The 23570-nt window shown below is 47.7% G+C and overlaps 2 protein-coding genes across 3 annotated transcripts in view; one reads left to right on the forward strand and one right to left on the reverse strand.

The window, feature by feature from the left end:
• The window catches only part of DRC1 (dynein regulatory complex subunit 1), a 48086-nt gene extending 27833 nt beyond the window's left edge, over positions 1-20253 (forward strand). The window contains exons 8-17 of the mRNA XM_032652921.1: positions 808-947; positions 3929-4063; positions 4403-4635; positions 7233-7345; positions 8518-8607; positions 9152-9238; positions 16978-17153; positions 18262-18405; positions 18763-18865; positions 20004-20253. Coding sequence (XP_032508812.1) covers positions 808-947; positions 3929-4063; positions 4403-4635; positions 7233-7345; positions 8518-8607; positions 9152-9238; positions 16978-17153; positions 18262-18405; positions 18763-18865; positions 20004-20060 — 1278 coding nt within the window. The 3' untranslated portion in view covers positions 20061-20253. The remainder of the gene's footprint in view (positions 1-807; positions 948-3928; positions 4064-4402; positions 4636-7232; positions 7346-8517; positions 8608-9151; positions 9239-16977; positions 17154-18261; positions 18406-18762; positions 18866-20003) is intronic.
• Positions 20254-21438: 1185 nt separating this feature from the next.
• The window catches only part of OTOF (otoferlin), a 91863-nt gene continuing 89731 nt past the window's right edge, over positions 21439-23570 (reverse strand). Inside the window, exon 46 of one of the 2 annotated variants that reach the window (XM_032652674.1) lies at positions 21439-21694. In XM_032652674.1, coding sequence (XP_032508565.1) covers positions 21514-21694 — 181 coding nt within the window. In that variant the 3' untranslated portion in view covers positions 21439-21513. The remainder of the gene's footprint in view (positions 21695-23570) is intronic. The other variant, XM_032652675.1, reaches the window with a different exon arrangement.

The raw sequence follows: 23570 nt of genomic DNA on the forward strand, positions 1-23570 counted from the left end.
TCACGTCCTAAACTGCTCGTGGTTTCCCCAAAGCACCTGGCTTTCCCTTGCCTCTCTAGACCTCTCTCCCCTCCACCTGAGTAACTCCTACTCATTCTCCAGGCCTCAGACATGCGAATGCCATCTTTTCAGGGACGCCTGCCCTGCCCTCAGGGCCCGGGAGAGCCCTCCTCTCGTTGGTCCCATACCTGTGCTTACCCTGATCTTGCTTCTTGTCACCAGTGCTTGTTCATCTGTCCCTCTCCTAGACAGGGAAGGACTGGGCCTTTTTCACCTGTGTTTTCCCAGCAGCACCTCGAAAAGCATCAGACATACAATAGGCACTCGATAAATATTTGCTGAATGAATGAACACAACTAATGATGATCCCAATAGTAAGGATGGTTGCCTGTATCCTCCTTTAAAATGAACACGGTTTGCTAAACACTGACATTGACAACCGGAAGGTCAGAGTGGGGACCTTGCAGGTTTTTTGTGGCCATGTTAACTCTTATGGTTTTTCTAGTGGGGCTGCTTGTTCTCTGAAGGGTCTGGAGCAGAGCATGAGAGGTAGCTGTACTTGAACTGTGGTCTAACTCTGATCTCTCTTAGACTTTAAGTACGTAGGCTTTAGCTTGCACTTGAATGATTTGTATTTTTTCTAGTTGACCTTTAGTTTGCCTCTAATGATACATTTTCTAAGAATTCAGGTGTTGACTTGTCCTAAGGTTCCTCTGATACGACTCCAGAACAAACAACCAGGGACCCTCATGCATGATAAATTGTACCAGGGCCAATTAGGATTATTTTTTTAAACTTTAACTTTAGATTCTTGAGCAACAGCTTCAGCAAATGAAAGCAACTTATCAGCTGAATCAAGAGAAGTTAGAGTACAGCTTCCAGGTGCTGAAGAAGAGAGATGAAGAAAACACAGTGATTAAATCCCAGCAAAAGAGGAAGATCAACTGGTAAGCTAGTGTGCAGAGCGTCTTTGTTCTGGGCCTTTCTGTGCTGAAAAGAGGGATGGGTATGTACTCTTTTGTAGGAGTAGAAACTGTTAAAAATATAACCAATTCTTATTAAAATATTTTTTTTTGTGGGGGGGAAACATTCAACTGGTTCTACCCTCCCCACACCCCGAAAAGAGTTTACAGCAAAAAGTCTGTCTCCCATCCCTCCTTTATCCGGGTCCTCTGTCCCACCTCTGTGACCATTATTCATTTCTTTTGTTTTGTCCAGAATTTCCTCATGCACGTACAAGCAAACACAAATAGACAGTCTCATCCCCTTCTGCTTTTACACAAACGATAGCATTCTATACACACTGTTCTATGTCTTGAAGATGTTTCCATACCAGTTCGTAGAGAAGGTTCACATTATTTCTTAAGCTGCCTCGTATTCCACTGTATAGACATGCTAGGATTTACTTGCCCAGTCCCACACTGATGCACATTTCGATGGCTTCTAATCTCTTGCTGTTGCAAATAATGCCAACATGAGTACTTATGTCAATGTGTCCTTCTCATGTGCGCCCGGCTATCTGGGTAATGCTCAACTTGTAATTACAGAAGCAGTACATGTGCATTATAGAAAATTAGAAAATACCACAAATGAAAGTGAGATAAAAACATAAAAATAGGGCTGCCCTGGTGGCGCAGTGGTTGAGAGTCCCCCTGCCGATGCAGGGGACACGGGTTCGTGCCCCGGCCCGGGAGGATCCCACATGCCGCGGAGCGGCTGGGCCCGTGAGCCATGGCCGCTGAGCTTGCGCGTCCGGAGCCTGTGCTCCGCAACGGGAGAGGCCACAACAGTGAGAGGCCCGCGTACCACAAAAAAAGAAAAAAAAACAAAACAAAAAACATAAAAATGCCATATTCCTCCTACCAGAGATTAAGTGTATCTCTTTTTTTTTTTTTTCTTTTTTTTTGCGCAGTACGCGGGCATCTCACTGTTGTGGCCTCTCCCGTTGCGGAGCACAGGCTCTGGACGCGCAGGCTCAGCGGCCATGGCTCACGGGCCCAGCCGCTCCGTGGCATGTGGGATCTTCCCGGGCCAGGGCACGAAACCGTGTCCTCTTTTCGGCAGGCGGACTCTCAACCACTGCACCACCAGGGAAGCCCTAAGTGTATCTCTTTCTCTCCCTCTCTCTAGGTATACAGATAGATATAGATATGACATCATACTGCAACTATTGTTTTGCAATCTGCCTTTTTTTAAAGTCAGTAACCTCTGCCTTTCCATTTCAGTAAATTTCATTTCATCTAAATATCTGGATCACATTCATGTTTCCCTAGTTGTCCAAACATATCCTTTAGAGTAGGTTTATCCAAATTAGCACCTCATCTAGGTCCAGGCATTGCATCAGGCTGTTAAACTAAGTTCCTTAAGTCTCTCTGATCTATGAGACCCCCGGATCCCTCCACCTGCCAACCTCCTTTTTACATGATACTTATATACTTATCGTATCCTCTTCTCTTGATGTATGTGTGTGTGGGGGGTGGAGCCAGTTATTTGCTCAAAAGTCTGAGCCAGTTATCTTACAGAATGTCTCATTTTCTGGATATGAAAATAGGGATGATCAGTGTGTTTTAGAGACCTTCTTATTATTTCAGAATAATGCCTAAGAGGGAAATTTCTATTTCTGTTTTTTTTTTTGGCTGCATTGGGTCTTCGTTGCTGCACGCAGGCTTTCTCTAGTTGCGGCGAGCGGGGGCTACTCTTCATTGCGGTGCGCGAGCTTCTCATCGCAGTGGCTTCTCTTGCTGCGGAGCACGGGCTGTAGGCACACGGGCTTCAGTAGTTGCAGCATATGGGCTCAGTAGTGTGGCACGTGAGCCCTAGAGAGCACAGGCTGCAGTAATTGTGGCTCGTGGGCTCTAAAGTGCTGGCTTAGTAGTCGTGGTGCACGGGCTTACTTGTCCCACAGCATGTGGGATCTTCCCGGACCAGGATCAAACCCGTGTCCCCTGAACTGGCAGGCGGGTTCTTAACCATCGTGTCACCAGGGAAGTCCCTAGAATTTTTAAACTGGAACTATGTCAGTCCTCAAACCTTCCTGTGCCTGTGTAAGTGAGGCATTGACATAAGATGTCTGTTCAGGAACGCAAAGTCTGAAGTCTGGTCTTGGGTCTAGAAGCCATGCCTCTGTATTTCATCTGACAAGTTTCTATATACAGAGCTATTAGCAGGGAGCTGGGCATCGGTGGCCCGACTGTGTTCATGGTGCTCTGGGCAGGTCATAGCTCTGTCTCCTGGTGCTGGAACCTTTGACCACTCCCCTCTCCTGCAAGCCAGGTTCCCCTGGCACCCTGTGTGGAACTCTTCTGTAGCACTCTTCACACAGTTCTGTAATTAACGTTTGTCTTTGTCTCTGGCTGGACTGATAGTGTTTTGTACTCAGACATATCCTTGTATTCATCTTGGTATTCAAACATATCCTTGGCACAAAAGAGACCTTTCCTGTTTGATGAATGAGTGAGTGAATGAATGAATGAGTTATTGGACTCGTTAACAGTATCAGCTCTTTCGGGATGGGGGACTCATATATCATGGGCTTGTGATGCAGTTTTACTTCTTTCCTTTCTGTTTTCCTCGTTTCAGAAGTTGAGGTAGGTTGTTTAAATCTGTGAGTCAGCACGAGGTGTGGACCCTGACAAGTGCTGTGCTGAGGAAGATTTAGTCACAGTGTTGAATAAGAGGCTGCCTCTTGGTGGGTTTGGGCTCATGGATTGTTTTAAATGCATTTCGTTCCGGATGATCCCATCTCCTCCTGTTGCTTGTGTTTCCTTGATCACAGCTGGAGCTGTGTTTGGGGAAATATCTGGGAGGGTTCCCCCACCACCCCAACCTTCCACAAGTCGGAGCCTAGATTTAGATAGCAGATAAGAGGAACATGCACTGTAGCTTCTGTTCAGCTGCAGGCTAACGGTTTTTTTCCTCTTCAACCCAGCCTTCATGATGCACTTAACAATCTGAGATCAAAATATAACAAGCAGGTAAAGCAGTTTCAGGAGGAGAACCAGTCCCTAACCTCAGACTACAAACGCCTTGTGATGCAATTCAAGGAGATGCAGAAAGCCATGAGGTATTTCAGGGACGTGGGTCCCAAGGCATGGGCCCTAGGATAGAGGTTGCAGGGGTAGAGCTGGTAGCGGTGGTGATTTCATCAGACTTTGATATCACCTGCTTCTTGGGAGCTGGACCAGGGCACCAGAGAATCCTTTGTGCTGTCTTTCCTGTCCCTTTACTTGCATGTCACCTGCCTTGTTCTCACAGGTGAGAATCAGGGGCTCAGGGATTGGGCCAGGCTCAGGATTTCCCACAGCTCTGCCTTGGTCCTTGCCCTGCTGCTAATTGGGGGTGGGGACGGGGGCTGGCCTGGCACTGGAATCAGCTGGCCCTGGTCAATAACTCTCCTTCACAGGCATTTCGCTCTCATTGATGACAAGCAGTTTCGGGAGATTTGGCTGATGAATGAAGAGGAGGCAAAAGATCTGATAAGCAGAGCCTTTGATGTAGACAGGGTCATCCATACCCATCACCTGGGGCTCCCCTGGACAGCACCTGACTTCTGGTTCCTGAAGAATGTGGGACCAATTTCTCAGCAGCAGCGGAAGTCGGCCACACAAATCTTAGAGGAAGTGCTGATGGAAGCAGGTGACTGGAACAGAGTCATAGCATCTTCGAGCCGGAGTGGAGGGGCCCTCTGAGAACATCGGGTCAACCCACTCCTTTTACAGATAAGGGAACTGAAAGCAGTTCCCTTATCTGGGGGGTAAGGTTTCATAGCTTAAGAGGTCCAGAGAGCATGATTGGTTGACTTTTAAGTTTCCTCTAATTTATAGCTTTACCTTCTCCCCTGTATTATAAACTGGTAGTTAGATCTAGAAGCTTGATCAGATTCAAGTTCACTTTAGTTTTCCTATATACACTGTTGCCTGCCTCCATTGGGGTAAACTGATGCCAAGTTGTCTCCCTTTGTGATGTTAGCAACCATTGATAACCATTGTCTAAGATCCATTAACTGCATTAGGGATTGCAGCAAAATGGTGTTCTCAGTTCCATCATTCCGCCTTCATTTATTAGCTGGAACCCTTCTGAAAAGAGAATCTTGTCCCCGTCAGCTATTTGCTACCCTGAGATACAGTTTGCACAGGAAAAGCAGGAGAGTGTTTAGTTTTTCTTCTGTTTGCTAGCCTTCAGAATAAATAGACGGGGGCTCTAGCATCTTCTAAAGGTGACCAATGAGGTTTTATTTAAATTTTTCCTTATGAACACATGGGTTTAAATAAATGTGATGTTTCGGTTTACTACAGTTATCATCCTTACTAATGCTCTACTTATTCCATCTTTGGCCATGTCGGCTTCTGGGTCCTTTCGACACAACCCCAGCAGTCTTTGATAGCTTCATGGCTTTCCAGAATGACCAGATGTTCCAGGCTCACATGATGTTTTTCCTGCTTCAAGTCTGGAATCAGCTGTTCCTCCAAGAAGACTTTGTCCTTTTAAATAGGGAATGGCATTTTGAAACCATAGTCTGGGTGCTGGAGGGCTCACTGTTTTGATTGGTCATTGTTTCCAGGCCTTCTCAGTGGGTGAGCCGAGGGTATAGGATTACGTTTTAAAGATAAACATAAAATAAATCATGTATTTATGATACATGATTTATTTTATCTTTAAAACATAATCCTAATGCTTCCTAATCATCAGGATGCCAGAATTTTTTACTTAACCTTATCAAAGTGTATCTCCTTTCTCCTAACTTGAAAATCTTCATACTCAGTGCCTTCAAAATAATTACTCATACACGTTTTTACGGTACCACAAAATAGTCTCAGAATAAAAGAGCAACCCTGCCACTAACACATGATTACTAAAAAGAGTTTAAACTTTTTTTGCAGTTCTTTTTGTTCTTAGGATACAACCTGCTAGGGATGTACAGGCAGATACTGTCTTTTAAAATCACTTGGAATGCTTTCTATGTGGTTATGTCACCAACTGTATACACGCTTAGGTCTTTTTGTTTCATGTTAGTGTTGATTGTTAGTGATTTTGCTCTTTTACAATTGAATTTTCTTTTATAATTATGTAAAATATTTACGTTTCCAAAGTCAAATGTGCAAAAAAGTTATACTCAATAAAGTATAGCTTTTATCCTCTTTCGTCCCTCTCCTATGGGTAACTATTTAATAATTTATGGTTTATCCTTCTGTTACTTTTTAAAATTATAAACAACTGTGTATGTCTTTATATAAACCAATTTTTAGGTAAATGAGAACATATGCTTTTCTCCACCTTGCTTTCTTCACGTACAATATATCCTGGAGATGAGCCTATAGTAGGAAGAAGAAATACTCTTCATTCCTTTTTTATCTGGTGCTCTATTGTGTGACTGGGCTATAATTATTCAAATAGTCCTCCGTTGGTGGTCATCTGGGATATCTCCAGTTTCCTTTGCGTTTTTGCTATTAGAATATTACTGTAATACACAGCTTTGTGCATTTGTGTTTTCATGTTTTTGCCTGTGAATTGTTGGGATCAAAGGGTAAATGCCTCTGTAATTTTTCTGGGTATTGCTCCATAGGGATGGTACCATTTTTGCATTCCACCAGCAATTGGCTCTTGTCCTTTTCAAAATCTTTTCATATATATTATCTTGTTTTACCTTTTGAGCAAGTAGTAAAACCTGGGCAGTACAATGATTTCTATTACTCTTTTCAGTTGAGGGATGTATAGCATAAAACACTTAAAATTTTCATTAAGGAAAATTTTGCTCTGCTACCCGCTGCCAGTTCGTGCTGACACTATTCTTCTGTGAGGCAGCTACTTTTCCTGCATTTTCATGGGCCGCTTCTAATCTTCTGCAGGTTTAGAAACCACACGGTGGATGTGTTAGAGTTCTCTCTCAAATAACAAACAGGTTCACGGTCTCCGTACCACTTCCTGGTCAAGGCTGGGTTTTGAGTATGGTGTTTCCAGGGTAGATGAAACTGGGAAGAGTGAGGCTTTCTAGGCTGGCCAAGGGTGGCAGAATTTTCCGGATAGTCTCTTATTTCGACCCCCAACCTCCCTTTTTGTTCTCCCCACGTGATAGACTTTTCTTCAGCTAAAGAAACTTGCTAGTGCCTTAAAGAGGCCTTTTAAGGCCTACGTTTCCTCAAGGAAAGCCGTTTGACTGTTCCTCAAAGGGAAGCAGCCCAAGGAGTCACCTTCTCTTTCTTCCTCTCTCTCTCCTCGCTATGGCCCCTCTGCAGAAGAGGAGGGGGCAGAGGAGGCCACCTCAGAACCAGGGTCGTACCTGGACCTGCCAAAGCAAGTGTCAGCGAAAACTACCAGGGAGATCCTGATGCTCCTGTGTGACGAGTCGGTGAGGCTGGGCTCCTGGCGGGTGGCTTGGCCGACTTCCTGCCCTTCTCGAGGGCTGCTTTCGATGACACTGGACGGGCCAGAGGTGGTCTGGAGGCAGGAGTGGACCGGCCCTCAGGGTGGTGCTGGGGGCGGCCCCTGGGCTTCGTGGGGTCGTGGAGAGGCTGTCGTGCTCCAGAGCTGACCTGGCTGGTCACCAGGACCTACCTTAGTGGTCAGCAAGCCTGGCCCAGGCCGGCCAACGGGCTCCTGCTAATTAAAAAAGAAATGCTAAACAACTGCTCCTCTGCGAGAGAAAGGGCACCCGTCTCGCCGCCGTGCATCCACCTGACGAGTGCGTGGCCACACCCGACGGTGGCCTTTCTCTGGGAGCTGAGCCTGCAATTACTCTGGGGGTGTTAGGCCTTGGATATCTTCACTGTATATTAGCAAAACTAATTGGTGTAAAGGCCTCGCTGGAGCCGGTCCAGCTAAAAGTCTTATTGTACCCAAACAGATTTGGTGTTTATGCAGATTTTCATTTCTGAGATGGGGAGCGGGTGGCACAAAGACTGGCAGCCTCCAGTCCACTTGGGACAGTTCTTGGGCACGAGGGGGGGGCTCCTGCCACCGAGGGCAGCTCCAGCTGAAGGAGGCGGCCGGCGGGTGCCCCCCTCTGTCCGCAGGCTTGCTGCCGGTGGCCACCCCTCCAAGGAGCCCTCCCCCACGCGTTGTTCCCACTCCGAGCGGGCACCCAGTCTTCTCCCCCCCTCCCCCCCGCACTTGATGTGCACCGTGTTCTGCTCTGGTGTCTCCAGCTCCCCCCAGCCCTCCTCTCCTCCAGCTCACTGCCTACCGCTGTGTCCGATAGATGTCTGGGGAGTAGCGTTTGAGTGAAGTGACATGGGCGGGTGGGAATGGGACTGGATCACGTCTGGACTGCGGCGGGGAGCTCAGGTGTTCGCCCCATGGCTTGTGGGCGAAGTGCGGGGAACTCAGTCCATCGTGAGGATTGGCTTTGTCTCTGGGAAGGGCTTTTAGGCATCCCGGGAAGGCCTCCCTCCGAGGGCCCTGCTGCCCGATGTGTCAGCCCTGGGCTTCTGCTCTGGCTAGTTATCCAGAGGGGGGATGCGGGGCCTGGGACTCATCCTGAACCCTGTCTCTGACTGGAGATGTCATCTTCCTTCTCCTCAGGGTTTCCTCATAGAGAGCAAGCTGCTGAGCCTTCTCCTGCCCCTGGACAAGAACGAGTGTTACCTGCTGAAGTTGGACGCCATCTTCTCAGTGAGTCCCCCCAGGGCTGAGTGGGTGAGGGTCCTGGGGTAGAGACAGCCCCCTGGGGTTTCCAGCATTGCCTCAGCCCAGGAGTAGATGCGGGGCTCCCGGGGCTTCCCCGGCTCCCTGTCGCATCCTTCCCTTCCCCTGTTTTCCATGTACGAATTGGCCTCAGAGTCGCATCGATGTCTCCCATCCCGCCCCTTCCTCTGCCAGTTCCTCTCTCATGGTCCAGCTCTCAGCTGTAGGTTCTCCCCTCCGCCCCTAAACTGAGATGTGGGTTCAGCCCCGTTAGCGTTCTCGTGCCCACCAGGCCTATATGGAGCCGTTCCTGACCTGAGCGTCGTTCCTCTGTTCTGATGTGCGTGTCCAGATTCACTGAGCTTTCCGGGCTTAAATGGCCTGTACTCTGGGCCATGGCAGGCGCTGGGGCTGCTGAGGGGAGCGAGCCCCTTGCTCTCGGGAGCTGAGGGCCTGTTGACTCCCGGAGCCATGTGGAGAGGGGCGCTTCTTGATGTGTGGTATTTGAGCAGTCATTCTATTTTTCCCTCAGGCCCTTGGAATCGAAAATGAGGATGACTTGTATAAACTGGTAAACTTCTTCCTCAAATACCAAGCTCATCATTCACCTCCCAGCCAGGTAAAGTGACATGTAATAAAAAAGAGAGCATTTAAAATTCTCCTGGAAGCCCCCAGAGAGCATTGCTGCCTTTGAATAATACTTCTGGAGAAATAGTGAGGGTTTTGTGTCAAGGATAGCTAACCCAGCATTTCCTTTGTTATTATTACTTTTTGTCTTTGTAGAGGGAAGTCTGGCTGGCGATGAGATGCTGTTCTTATACTAAGGCCCAAGGAGTCTTTTCCAGGGCCTTCTCTCAAAGCCAGGCCTCAGCCACATGAGACCTGGGCTCCCCAAGTTCTGAATATTTTGATCCGTAGCACTTCCCCGCAAAGCAGGGCCCATTTTTAATACCTATCTTGATCGTAATTCGCTATTTTGAGGAAGTCATCATGTTAAAAATATTATAAAATTTTAATATAAAAATTAAAACTTGAATTAAAAAATGTTTTTAGTATTGTTAGCCCCAGGGTGAGTATCCTGTTATGCTTCCGAAAAGAGTTGGCCGAGTGGACAAAACACAGACGCTAAACAAAAAAAAGGACATATTTGACTGCATTAAAAAAATTCTGTAGAGCAAAAATCGCTATAAGCAAAGTTAAGATACAGATGACAGGAGGGGGGAAATATTTTTAATTCATATCACAGTTAAGGGCTAATTTCCTTACTATATAAAGAACTCTCATAAACCGATAAGAAAAAGACCCACACGGTCCGGGAGGATCCCATGTGCCGCGGGAGCAGCTGGGCCCGTGAGCCATGAGCCGCTGGGCCTGCGCGTCCGGAGCCTGTGCTCCGCGGCAGGAGGGGCCACAGCAGTGAGAGGCCCACATACGGCAAAAAAAAAGAAAAAAGAAAAAAAAAGATAAAGACCCACAAGTCAATGGAACAGACAAGGGATATGAACAAACACCTCCCAGAAGAGGCAATAAGGTAACTTTTAGGGACTAGGGCCGTGGCAGCCATCGCTCTTTGCAGTTTGGTGTCGGAGTGAGTAGGGCCGACGCCAAGCAAGGAATTGTGTTCTCTCCAATTGCAGACCCTATAAGATTTGGCTGTGTCCTTCATATTTGACTGGATTTACAGTGGTTTCAGCAGTGTGCTACAGTTTTTAGGATTATATAAGAAAACCGGTAAATTGGTATTTCTTGGATTGGATAACGTGGGAAAAACAACATTGCTACACATGCTAAAAGATGACGGACTTGGGCAACATGTCCCAATGTTACATCCCACTTCAGAAGAACTAACCATTGCTGGCATGACCTTTACAGCTTTTGATCTGGGTGGACATGTTCGAGCTCGAAGAGTGTGGAAGAACTACCTTCCTGCTATCAACGGCATTGTATTTCTGGTAGATTGTGTAGACCACGAAAGGCTGTTAGAATCAAAAGAAGAACTTGATTCACTAATGACGGATGAAACTGTTGGTCATGTGCCTATACTGATTCTTGGGAATAAGACTGACAGGCCTGAAGCCATCAGTGAAGAGAGGTCGTGAGAGATGTTTGGTTTATACGGTCAGGCGACAGGAAAGGGCAGTGTATCTCTGAAAGAACTGAATGCCCAGCCCTTAGAAGTTTTCATGTGCAGTGTGCTCAAAAGACGAGGCTATGGAGAAAGCTTGCGCTGGATGACGCGGCACCTTGATCAACACCAGCCCGCATCGGTTCAGGGTCTCACCATTCAGGCCTGCTCAGAGATTTGATCACTCAACACGTATAACGTGAATTCGATAGACTTTTGTTGGTTAGAAAACAGATGTTTTTTAGATTATTAATATTTTATCAACCTAATTTGAGTTAGAATTGAAAGCTGATTCTAGTAAGCTTGAATATCACAATGTCAGCTTTCTAATTCCATAAAAAGAATCAGCTTCTACAGTTTATAATCTGACATTACCCCCAGCACCATTTTTAAAGAGCAACTTTCCAGACTACATTTGAAGCACTTTTTAACAATATGAAACTACAAATGTAAACCATATTTAAAAGTTCACCATGTTACATTTTTTATGTACTTTTGTGGAACTAGTTTTAAAATTTTAGATTATGTGTCCATCTATCTTAAGTGAACAGTTAATAATTAGCTTATTGATGATTGCATGATGCCTTACAGTTTTCATTATTTTTTCTTATGCAAACGTCATACAATAAAGCAAACCCTAATATTTGGCATCCTTCTTGGGCAAATGTTTCATTTTAATGTGCCTTATCTGGCTAGTATGCTCTGAAGTTTTGCATGTTTACTATTATCTATATGAGGGGGTTACTGGGAAAGGAGATTGCTTCAGAATATTTAGAATAATGCCTAAGTTCCTAGAGGCTTTTGCATTTTCCAGGAGACAAGCTGTGTTTGGTGGCACCTTATACCACATTTATCTCTGAATCATGTGTATTTTTATCTGTAACACTACCATTACCGGTGCTGATGGGGTCCATGTCCTAGTCCCTGTGGGATCGGCCTTCTGCAGAAAAACACAGCTTCTGGTACAACCCTAGGTTAATTTTTGGTTTGAAAGGCCCATTCCCCTTGTCTGATTCTGAAGTGCTCTGTCTTACTGGCGCCCGGTTTGGTGTTCTGTGCCTCTTCACCAAAAGTAGTGACAGGCAGCAGTCTCCCCACATTTAGAGGTACTCCCCAGTCTCTTTATACTTAATGGTACTCTCCAGGGCAAACGACATGTAGGGTCTTGTGCGCGGTTTCATCGTGGAGACCTGTATCTGAGGAAAAATAGCCTATTCTGCTTCATTTGTCACTGAGATGTTTGGGGATTTTGCTCCTATCCTCCAGCTCTTTTGCATTTTTGGCATATTGTATTTCTTGGTGGAAAGAAAATGAATCCATATGTTTAATTTGATTTTTTTAAGTTATTCTCAGTTAGCTCTCTTTTATAGCACAAAAGGCTTTTGTTTTCAGATACAGTGCTCGCCACGTGATATGTCTGCAAGCCTCATTGATAGACTTTCTAATAAGATTTTAGTTAGCTTTTTTAAAGCATTTTAATTTCCTAAGAAATTGAGTTCTTTTTTTCCATATGTCGGACAGTCCCATAATTAGCTGAAAGACAAGTGCCAAATGTTTATTTTTAAAGACTGTCAAGCTTAAGATTTCCTCTCTTTGTCATAAACCAAGGTTTTATAGTATATTTAACCAATTCCATCGAGAATAGATTGCTCCAATTCCATCAAGAGTGATTTTAATATCAGAATCAGTGTTTTCTCTAGCTATTGTCCAAATCACAGTTACTGTAGTCCCTTCTCTCATCAATAATGTAATATATGAAGCAAATAAGGATTGAAGGACATGCCTGGAAGGAATTACCAGTTAGCTAAACCAACAAGGTCATTTCACCGTGACATTTGGTTTGAGGAATTCACCTATTCTATTTCACTTTCAGCTTCCTTCTAAACGAAAATACAAAAGCTTTCTCCCTGCCTAGAAACATCAGTAGCACCACGGGAAAAGTAGCAAATGATATTTCAGCCTCTTGGTTTTTTCTGCCAGATATGTCTAACGTACTCATTTTTAATGTCTTGACTAAACAGAATTAAGCCTTATTAAAAGTAACTGCTTCTTGTCGTTGGTATCTTTTCAGTATTTACAGGGACATGCCTTTCTTCAAGTATTTCCTGGTATCTATTGTGATCATTGAGAAGTTAATTATTTGTGTTATAAATTGGTATAAAGGAAAAAGCTTACTGGTTTCTCTAGAGGGGATTTGCTTTCTGGTACAAAATATCTTGTTCCAGAACTCTCATTCTAGGTCTGTCACTGGCATCAAAGGAACAAAGTCACCTTGTGAACCACAGCTAAACTGGATATTTTCCCAATGATGTAAGAGTCTTATGGCCTGAACCTCTGGAAACGAAGCTGTACTTTCCTGCCAGCTTGAGGGAGATGGGCCTCAGAGTTCCCCAGACATTGGGCTTACCATCTAGCTCTGAGATCTCCTCAGAGCGTATACACTGAGTCACTGCTTCCTTCAGAAGAAGCAAGTTAAGAGAATGCCGAGAAGCAGTAAAAGCACATGGGGAAAACATATACTCTGTATGTGCCTGTGCAAGCGTGCACATTTGCGGAGTAGTTTCTGGGTAAATGGTAGATTGAGGACACAGGTTAACTTTGTTCCTCCCACTGTAAAGTGTGAAAATGTAATTAACACTATTGTATACAAGCTAAGATTGGATTCCATATAAATCAGGAAGTGTTCAAAAGATGTTTTAAAATCTTAAGCCCAAAACTCTAAAAATAGAGGGCCTCAGCTGGCTTTTATATTTTTAAAGAAGAGATTCTTAACCTCACACCTGTTTCAATGACTGCTGTTAATTATAGTTTTGTGTAACTGTTTCAATTGATGGATTCCAGTTTATCTTGGTGAATTTTTAGATCGAAGATCATATTTTTTTAAAATTGGGGCACAGATATTTCCTACAGCGTAGGAAAAAATATTCTTCGCCATTGGCTTAGTTGACCCAGTATCCTTGAGTGCCAAAGAAGTATGAATTCAGATATTGCCTGCATAGATCTAAATTTTCGTTTTGTGTGCCTGTGTACGTATACACATTTACTGTGGTTTACAATGTATACACAGAACGTTGTTTCTTTTCTTTAGTTTTCAACTGGCTCACACTTCTGTGTAGTGCTTTCCAGCACACAAGCTACTTATAAATCATTAAAATAGAGTAATAGCTGTGATAATAGTGTTTCTTATCTTCTGCAAAATGATTTGATTAACCCAACATTTTCACAAGTTCCATCGTTAAAAACAGAATACCTCTAGTTGACATGATTTGAGAGTTTCAGGAGACGGGTTTACATTTTCTGAAACTCTACTTGGTATGTGGCTCAACGTGGCATTTCAGTCTTATTTAGTCACTTACATGACTGAAGTTTGCAAGGCTTCTATTGCCAAATAAATTTTGACCAGAGTACATTGAAAATAGCTAATATAAAAGGAAGTCTCTCAGAAAATCTAGTGTTGATTTTATTTAGAGTATATTGTTTGGATTTTTTTTTTTCTGGCCGTGCCATGCGAGATCTTAGTTCCCCGACCAGGAATCACCATGTCCCCTGCATTGGAATCGTGGAAACTGCCAGGGAAGTCCCTGTTTGGATCTTTTTAAACATATGTAAAAGTTGGTGAAGCTTCAAAAAGTCTCCAAGAGAGCATGAGAAAAATAGAGATTAGCAAATACAAATTTCTGGATGCAAAATTAATAGGGAATTAAAGGTTTTCTATAAACCTTTAAATTTTTTTTTTTTTTTGATAATAGTTAAGAGTTCAGAAAACAGTATATCTTCAATTAAGGGCTAAGTTCCCAAAGCTCCATATTGATGTTTCTGGTCATTTCCATCATTGTCCTTTTGAAATGCAAATTAGTGCTTTTTAACAAAAAAAAAAAAAGAAAGAATGAAAGAAAAAGAGAAAAAAGAAAAGAAAGAGAACAAGCTCTTAAAAATATAGGACTGTGCCTCTATGTAAAGTGACTGGGATTTTGTTAAAACCATGTTTCTACTCTTGAACCCTGTAACCATTCCCCCTCACGTACCCCCAGCCCACACCTGGATAAAAATATCCCTGAGTATAAAGGGAATCTACAGAGTCTACGGAAGATGCAGTTTTGAACTAGCTAATTTTTGTCCTCATAATTTAGAATATTAAATAGCTAATATATTTAATACCTCTGATTGATTGTTCTGGGCTTTAACCACACTTTCAAACAGAACCCAAAGTAATCACAGTAAAGTAAGCAAATTTATTCAAAGTAAACTTTGTTTCAGGAGCGCCCCCACCCCAAATAGATTTTAGGACAGAAATGGGAATGGTTTTTGAGTTATTTCATGCAGAATTATTATCTGTGGAAAAGCCGCACTGGAGTGGATGAATTCTTCTTCAGGGTGTATTTTAAATGAAGCGGGGGAATTAGATTTAATTTTAGTTTTAAATATTCGGGGGAAAAGGGAGATGACAGTTCTACAGTTTTTGACATACAAGTTGTCCTTGAAGTTGTTTTCATTATCAAGTATAAAGATTCACGTCAGAACGGCCAACTTCACATGGGTTTCTGGATTCCCTGGTGCTGCTCCTAACCTGGACTCATAATCAGTTGCCATATTGAGGCAAGAGCACTCAGGGTGAATATAGTCACATAACTTTAAAAGTGTCCCCCGATGCAGGAGACACGGGTTCGTGCCCCGGTCCGGGAAGATCCCACATGCCGCGGAGCGGCTGGGCCCGTGAGCCATGGCCGCTGAGCCTGTGCGTCCGGAGCCTGTGCTCCGCAACGGGAGAGGCCACAACAGTGAGAGGCCCGCGTACCGCAAAAAGTGATCAGTGTTTTCCGTGGTGAGGCCTTCAGTATTTGAGTGAATGCAGGGTATGTTGAAGTGGTAAGTCGGTGATAAGTTTTTCATCACTAACCTTGTTTACACTTTTGTACACCACTGCTTGCACTAGTATCTTAGTGTGAATTTTAACAATTGTTTTACAGTGTATACAGATTGTTAAGCATTAATTTATATACAGATGTTTCTGTTTACTTTTATGTATTTTACAAAGAACAGGTGTAATGGTTGGTTAAGTGTTCTTGAATTGTGTTTGTGTGTTATTTTGATTATGTTCTATTGTCTTTTCACCCCCTACGAATTTGAGTGTCAGGAATAGAAAAATAAAATGATTACCTGGTCTTTGAAGAAAAAAACACTTTTAAACATATGAAAATATAATCAGGCTTTGTTGTATTAAGAGAAATGCAAATTAAAAGGGCTCAAATTCCATTTTCATCTGTCAGGTTGGCAAACATCTGCAAGTTTGATAACACGTAGTGATGGCTGAGATTTGGGAAACAGTCATGCTCATAACTTGCTGGTGTGAGTGTAAATTGTCGCAGCCTCTGTGGAGGACAGCTCGGCAGGATTGATTACGAAACCGTGTAGTACACTTCACCCTGTGATTCCTCTTCTAGATTTTAGTCTATTGATATACTCGGTACAGTTGAAACGATGTGTTTATCATAGCTTATTCATCGCAGCACTGTTTGAAATGACAAAAGATTGGAAATGACCTAAATTTTCATCATTAAGGAATTGATTAATATATGGTGCATCTACACTTATGTATTTATGTGAAAAGCTCTCTAAGGTTTATTGGTATGTGAAACTCTACTATGTATGTCGTAGAGTATCATTCATGTAAAAATGGAAGAAAAAGTGAAAGTGTGTGTGTGCTTATATGTATATATATGTCTTTGGGAGGATACATAAGAAACTGATAAAATTGGTTGGCCCATGGGAAGTAAAATGAATGAACTGCAAGGCAGGAGTAGGAGGACTTTTTAAAATTAAAAAGTTAAAATTTTATTTGTATTATGAGTCACGAGGATATTTATATCACATAAGCTTTATGAATATCAATAAAATGAACACCTGTGAACTGGTTAGAAATAGAACATTATCACTCTTGTGGTTTTTTTTTTTTTTTAATTCTGCTGCACCACACGGCATGCGGGATCTTAGTTCCTGACCAGGGATCGAACCAGGGCCCCCGCAGTGAAAGCACTGATTCCTAACCACTGGACCGCCAGGGAATTCTCACAATTATCACAGTTTTGAAGCTCCTTAACTTCTGTAACTTTCTGTAAACTTTTCTCCGTTTTTCCTCTTTCTGTCCTCATACACTCATGCTTGCATACCTCCAGCCATGGTTACCCTTGCGCCTTTGTCCAGATCAACCCCTGGCATCTGTGTCTCCCCTACAGGAGCGAACAAGCCTCGTATCACCATTGGAGAAGCTGGACCTCCAGGGAGAGAAGGAGGGAAGCCTTGTGGACCGGGAACCACAGGAGAAGCAGCCCCCGCCTTCTCCCAGGCTCATCCATCCAAACGATGTTCTCAAGATTCTGGAGGCCTTTGTCACGGGTCTGAGGAAACCCAGGTGGGCTGTGTTGCTGGAGGGCTTGCCTGAGAACTGGGGAAGCTGGATGGGATGGGGGCCCAACAGATGCCAGGGATGGGAGAAGAAGCTGCTGAGCCAGAACTTGGGGGGAGTGAGTAGAAGGATGTCTGGAAGGAGGATGAGAGGAATCCACGGACATTACAATGAAAGAAATGGGTGTAGAAGCGATTTGCATGTTTTCATTCATCATTCATTCAACGAACAACTGTTGGGATCTGCTGTGTGTGAAGGCCCCGTGGGGAGAACACTTTGTGATCAGAACAATGGTCAAAGCATATGGAGGTGTCATGTTGCTCAGGGGAAGTGGTCACCTCCATCTGGCATATCAGAGAGGGCTTTAGGAGGAAATGGGACCAGAACTGGGTTTTCCTCGGTGGACGAAGTGGGGGGCAAAGGGCATTTTAGGATGTCACAGCACAGGGAAAGGCCTGGTTCAAGAATCACGACAAAGAGGTATGGCTGGAGTGTCAAGGATCTGAGGAGTGGGACCGGCTTGGGTAGAGGAGCCAGGCCAGATCTTGAGAGCCTTACCCAAATTGCCCAAGGTCTTGGTCTTTACCCTGTAGTGGACTGGAGCCGGGAAAGGATCTTAAGTCATGGGGGAGCCCTGAGTAGACTTGCATTTGAGAAAGATCACGTTGGCGGCAGGGAGGGGGCTGCTGCTGGATGCAAGGACAGTGGTAGGAAGATTTGTCCAGGTGGGAGGGAACAGCCTGGATGAAGCCTATCCTAGAGGGGATGGAGAGGAGATAAATTTTGAGAGCTGCTTTGCTACATTTGTGGAAGAAATAGGCAGAGTAATACACTATAAAGCCAGTGAAGTAAACTGATTGAGGGAAAGCTGGTGGATGAAACGCCAGTGATGCTTTCACAAAGGTGACAATGGCACCAGGAATCAGGAACGTTGATGACAAGCGGGTGTTCTTTCTGAGAATCTTCCACGATCTGATGAACTTGTATAGCTGGGTGGGAAGGTGACAGGTGGAAAGGCAGTAAGTCTGTGAGGTGCAGGCACTGTGATGGGCCCTGCTCGGGGGCCTGGATGACACCAGGTGGAGAGGATGGTACCAGTGCTCTCAACCTTCAGGGACTTTCGGGCACCAGTGAAGCTGCTGGAGGTTGTGCGAGACGACTCAAAGGACTCCGAGTACTGGAAGGCCCTGGCCACGGTTATCCCTGCCACCACACTGAACCTCTGGGACGCTCTCTACACAGCCTTGGAGAAATACCAGTACGTGTGTCTGTTATGGTCCAGGGGGAGGAGGGAGCCGGGCAGACAGGTAGGAGAAGGATGCTGCTTGGAACGGCCACATTTGGCGCCTCCCTGTCCCGTGAACTCTTGGAGAGAAAAGCTGCCAAAGGGCAACTCCTGTTGGGGGGCTGTAGTGTTGGGGAGGCCCCTCTGGCCCCGCCCTCCCTGTTCTGTTCCCGCTGGCCTGGCTCGTTCAGGGCGGGAGGGCTGCTCTGGTGGGCGAGCCTTCCGGAGTCCTCTTCCACCTCCAACCAGATAGAAATACAGAGCCCCTGGCCCTTACTTGTTAGAGGTTGGAGGATTCAATGGGCCTCTAACCGATTTTTCTGCCCAAAGCCTCGTCCTGACCCAGAGGGCCAAGCTGCTGATGGAAAACCGTTCTCTGGAGCGGCAGAACACAGAGCTCCAGCAGCTGCTGCAGCAGTATCTAGACGCCAAGGTGGGTGATGAGACCCTCCGGGGAGGGGAGGCGGGATGCTGGGAGAGCCCGTGGGACAGGAGGAGATACTAGGAAGTGAGGTGTCACCCCTGCCCCCACCCTGCCGCGAGGCGTGGGAGCTTTGAGATGCAGGCTGTCATAGTGTCCCTTTGATGCCCATCGTTTTCAGCACCGGCTGCTTGTTGGAGGGCTCTCAGAGGCAGTGACGAAGCCAGTGCTGGCCTCCCAGCTTACGGAGCCCTTCCACACGAACTTCCTTCTTTGGTCCCTAACAACCAGTCTGTGAGGCAGACAGGGCAGAAGTGATTCTCCCCCTTTCACAAAAAGGAGAATCGAAACTCAGCGCCTCTGTAACTTGCCCAGAGGGCAGACTCTTCCCTCTCTGCCAGCCCTGGGTGTCTGGCCTAGGATGTGACATGGGGAGGGAGAGGAGGTTCCAACTGGGGCAGATATTCCCTGGCCCCCACTCGTGCCTGCTCCAGTGACAGTTGGGGCAACGTCCCCATGGCTTGGCAGGAGGAAGGATCTCCCCATCCTCTCCGCAGGGAAGAGTCCACTGGCAACACAGTTGCTGGCTATGCTCTGCTCTGCTCCTGTGGGATCCTCCACGTGGTGCTTAAGGTTGTAACACGGGGCTGAGCGTAGGTCCTCCGTCATCAGCTGAGGCCAGTCACACGCCCACGCACTGGGGATGTGTGACCCGTGAGGGCTCAGGCCCCCTGCTACACCTGAGGGGGGGATGTGGTGAGCCGGGGGGTCACGCTGGCCTCTTGGCCCGAGACAGGACTCAGACGTTTGGGAACCGTATGGCCCATACTTCCTTCGAGGCCGCTGTGGACAGGAGGCTGGGGGCGGGGGGGAAGCACAGGGCCACACTGGGGCTATAGGGTGGGCAGGTCAAGAGCGGAGGGGAGGGCTCAAGAGAATGGATCAGAGGGGAAGGTTAAGAACGTGACCAGAGCCTGACGAGCTGGAGCAGAAGCCAGACGAGGAGCCCAGGTCTTGGCTTCAGAGGAAGGCAGGCTGCGGGCTTTCCCAGGCAGCCGGAAGTGTTTGGGGGAGGAAGCGCTCCCAGGGATTTGGAGGCCTGTGGCAGGGGGACCCTGGGGGAAGTGTCATGACCTTTACTCTTTTCCAGATAAACTCTGAACTGCAAGTTCCTCCGACTCAGGTGTTCCGGGTCCCCACAAAATAGAGCCAGACCTCGAAAGGCTGTCATGTTAGGGCCGACACTGATATCAGCGTTGGTGCCACAGGTGGCATCTCCTGGGGAGCTGCCTGGGCCCACTCCCTGGGTTTTCCAGAGCTGCTCTTGTCGGGCCTGTCAAGATAAGGTGACAAGAGGAGTTACTTGTATCCTGCAGGCTTGATTAAAGTCTTCAAAGGGTTGTGTCTGAATCTCTTTAAAGAGGTCAGGTGAGACACGGGCCCCTATCCCCACCTCTGTGTCATGAGGGGACTTTGTCCCCAGCCTCGGGCTGTGGTTTGACAACAGGCTTGTGGCTGGGGGACAGGGCCCATGGCACGGGGCTCCCTCCTTGCTTTTGGGAGAAGTTGGTGTCTGCAGGTGGCGGCGGGAGCTTTGGGCCATTTCAGGGTCTGTGCCTGCAGACTGTCCTTGGGCCTGCAGGACCCTTTAGTGAGCTTCTGGGGCCCCTGGGTCCAGCCTGCGGTGCCCCCTGGGCTGTGCTGTGAGGCTCTTCCTGTGGGCAGCCTGGGCAGACAGTCCTGTACCTTAGGCCCACCTTGAACCCTGGGCCACAAGGCCCCCCAAAGGGTTAGGGGCCCATCCTGTACTGAGTTTGCCAGCCAACCCTGCACCCTGCCCCCCATCAGTCCCCCGACTTGGACAACTGCAGACTTGTCAGCTCAGTGTTTGATTTCTTTTATTAAGAGAAAAATCACCACTCGAGAAAGCAAAAACAGCCAGGAGAAACCCAGCTCACACAGGCAGGGGGGCAGCACTTCAAGCAAACTCCGGGAAGCCCCTGGAGGGCCGGAAGGGTGAGCCCTGAAGGGGCCAGGCGGGTAGCGGGGCACGGGCGTCCAGGCGTGGACATCCAGGCTTGCGAGAGCTAGCCTGGGCTGAGGAAGCTCTGGAAGGCCATCAGGACCCACAGGCTGGGCAGGGACTGGGCTTGTGCACCCAGGGCTGTGGCTGCCTGGGCCGAGTGGAGCCGGCCCGGGGGAGCAGTCACCCCGCAGGATTAGTGGGAAGGATCTGGCGCACTTCCGCAGAGCCAAGACTGCTAGTGTCGGCTGCCCTTGCAAGATTATGTCTGGGGGAGGGGAGGGTGATACTTTTTGCTCATTAACTCTTTGGAAAGCCCTGGGCACTGGCCCATGACATGATTCTCGATTCTCAGTTAATTTTGTTAACGCTTTCGAGCTCTACGGGGAGGCCTGCGGAGGATGTGGGGTGGCTTCCTCTGGAGCCCCCATCCATTCCCACACTCCCCACCCTGCAGGCAGGGACCCGAGGGGAGGGACCAGGCCAGCAGCAGACTTGAGGTGGTGAGGACAGGCAGGGAGGAGGGTGTCACCAGCCCAGCCAGCAGGACGAAGGCCCCTGGGACCTGAGGCCTCCATGCCAGAGGAGGGGCAAATGCCCAGGCCCAGGAGGGGAGTGCAGGGAGGCCCCGGGGCCTTCATGCCCCTAGGAGCTTCTTGACCATGTAGCCGGGGAGGCTGTAGAAGAAGAGGGCCAGCATGAGCAGCGCCAGCAGTGCCAGCACGATCTTGATGATGAGCCACTTGTACCGCGTGCAGATGAGGTACTTGATGGACTTGAGGGGGTTGAGGAACCAGACAAAGGCCGTGTCGGGCCGGCTAGGGGAGGGAGAGTCTTGGTCAGCTGGTGGCACGTCCAAGGCACCCCATCCCCTCAGCCCTACTAGACCCCAAGAGGACTGAGTCCCCAAAGTACTGAGTGCTGGAGGGAGGGTTTGAGCCCATCTCTAGCACCAGGTTTGCTGCCTGCATTCCCTGTCCTCTTTGCAGGACCCTCTGGTGCCCCATCTCCTCCCGCGGCCTAGACGGTATTTCTGGCAGCTGGGCAGGCATCACACCTCCTGCACCCTTGCAGTGATGGCGGGTCAATGCCTGAAGAGGCAGCCTCAGCACTGCAGGCAGTTCCGATCATTAGGAAGCTCCCCTATTGAGTGGTTCCTTGTATATGGTCCGGTGCTCCCCCGTGTTCTCAATGAGATTGGTGTTCCTCAACCTCTCCCCCTTTCTGCTTCTGTCCCCACCAGGTCCTGCCAGGGGTGTGAGGGGCCCCGGGGGGGCATACGCCACCCTCACCCCGACCTGCCCACCGTCAGGGCTGGATCGCTATTCTATCGTCTGCAGGGCCGCCTAGCCCAGAAGGGCTTGCTGAGCTGACATTCTGTTGACTGTGTTACGAAAACAACAGGTTCTATGAAATGTCAAGGTGGAAAATCAAAGTATTGAATACGCTTCTTCAAATTCCTCCAGCTCCTGGGGGACGTGGACCACACCCTCCAGAACCTTGCAGCACAGATGGGGCTGCAGAACAGGGATGTGGGCGCAGGGCACCTGGTCTCTAGTCCCGGCGGTGACAGGCAAGTTAGGCACCTCTTCGAGCCTCAGATTCCTCACTTGCACCACGGGGTTAATAGTAGATCCCCACCTCCGGGGTTGGTAAAAGGGTGACAGGAGAAAGTGCATGGGAAGCTCTCAGCCCGGCGCCTGGCACCGAGCTGTGCTCCTCGTATGCTCGTTACTAAGATGGTTGAGCGGGATGGAGATACTCACTGTACTGCAGGGCAGGAAAGGGCTCGGGGTTGGGAGGAAGATACTGGTGGAAACTATTCAGGACTTGGAGGCTAATCCCAGCCAAAGCCTTTCCCCTTTCCCGTCCATCGCTCAACTTCTTTCTGCCAGTGGAACTGGGTTAGAGTCTGTCCGGATCGTTGCTGGGACGGGGAGTGGTGTAGTGCGAAGGACACTGGATTGGCAGTTTGAAAACTGAGGCTGAATCCTAGCTCTACCCTGATGGCTAGGTGACCTTGGGCAATTTACTCCTCCTCTCTGGCCTGATACGTGAACATGCAAGACAGTTATTTGCAGTTCTGAGTCTATGATACTGTTCGAAAGCTTAAAAGTTGCTGTTTGTATCCTTATGTGTGCCCTTGTGGGCATACTTGTGTGTGCACTTGCGTGTGTGCGTGTGTGTGTGTGTGTGTGTGTGTGTTCCACATGCTGCCCAGCTCATAAGCCCTCGGTCCAGGAGGGAGGGAGGAGTACCAGACCCAGGAGGGTGCTGGGCTCAGGCCCCAAGGATCTTCTTGACCGGGTAGCCAGGCACAGGGCAGAGGAGGAGGGCGGGAGGGGCAGCAGTGCAGGAGCAGCAGCAGCTGGAGGGGCAGCCGGCGACACGTGCGCCACAGCAAGTAGTGGGCAGACTCGAGAGGGTTCAAGAACCAGATGAAGCTTGTGTCGGGCCGGCTGGAGCCGCAGGAGGAGCAGAGGGAGCACAGAGAAAGGCCACAGAAGCTGAGGGCTGGGGCGTGGGGAGGGCCCCAGCCAAGGTGGGGGCCAGGACGGGGGCCGACCCTGGGCTGAGTTCATGGTCCCAGGCACCCCGCAGCCATGAAGGCTGCCTGGGGCCCCAGAGTCCACCACTGCAGCTGTTTGTCTTTGGCAAACACCAGGAAGAGCATTTGACTCAGCTAGGTGGGGC

Source organism: Phocoena sinus, chromosome 13, assembly GCF_008692025.1.
Source record: "Phocoena sinus isolate mPhoSin1 chromosome 13, mPhoSin1.pri, whole genome shotgun sequence".
NCBI classification, from domain to species: domain Eukaryota; kingdom Metazoa; phylum Chordata; class Mammalia; order Artiodactyla; family Phocoenidae; genus Phocoena; species Phocoena sinus.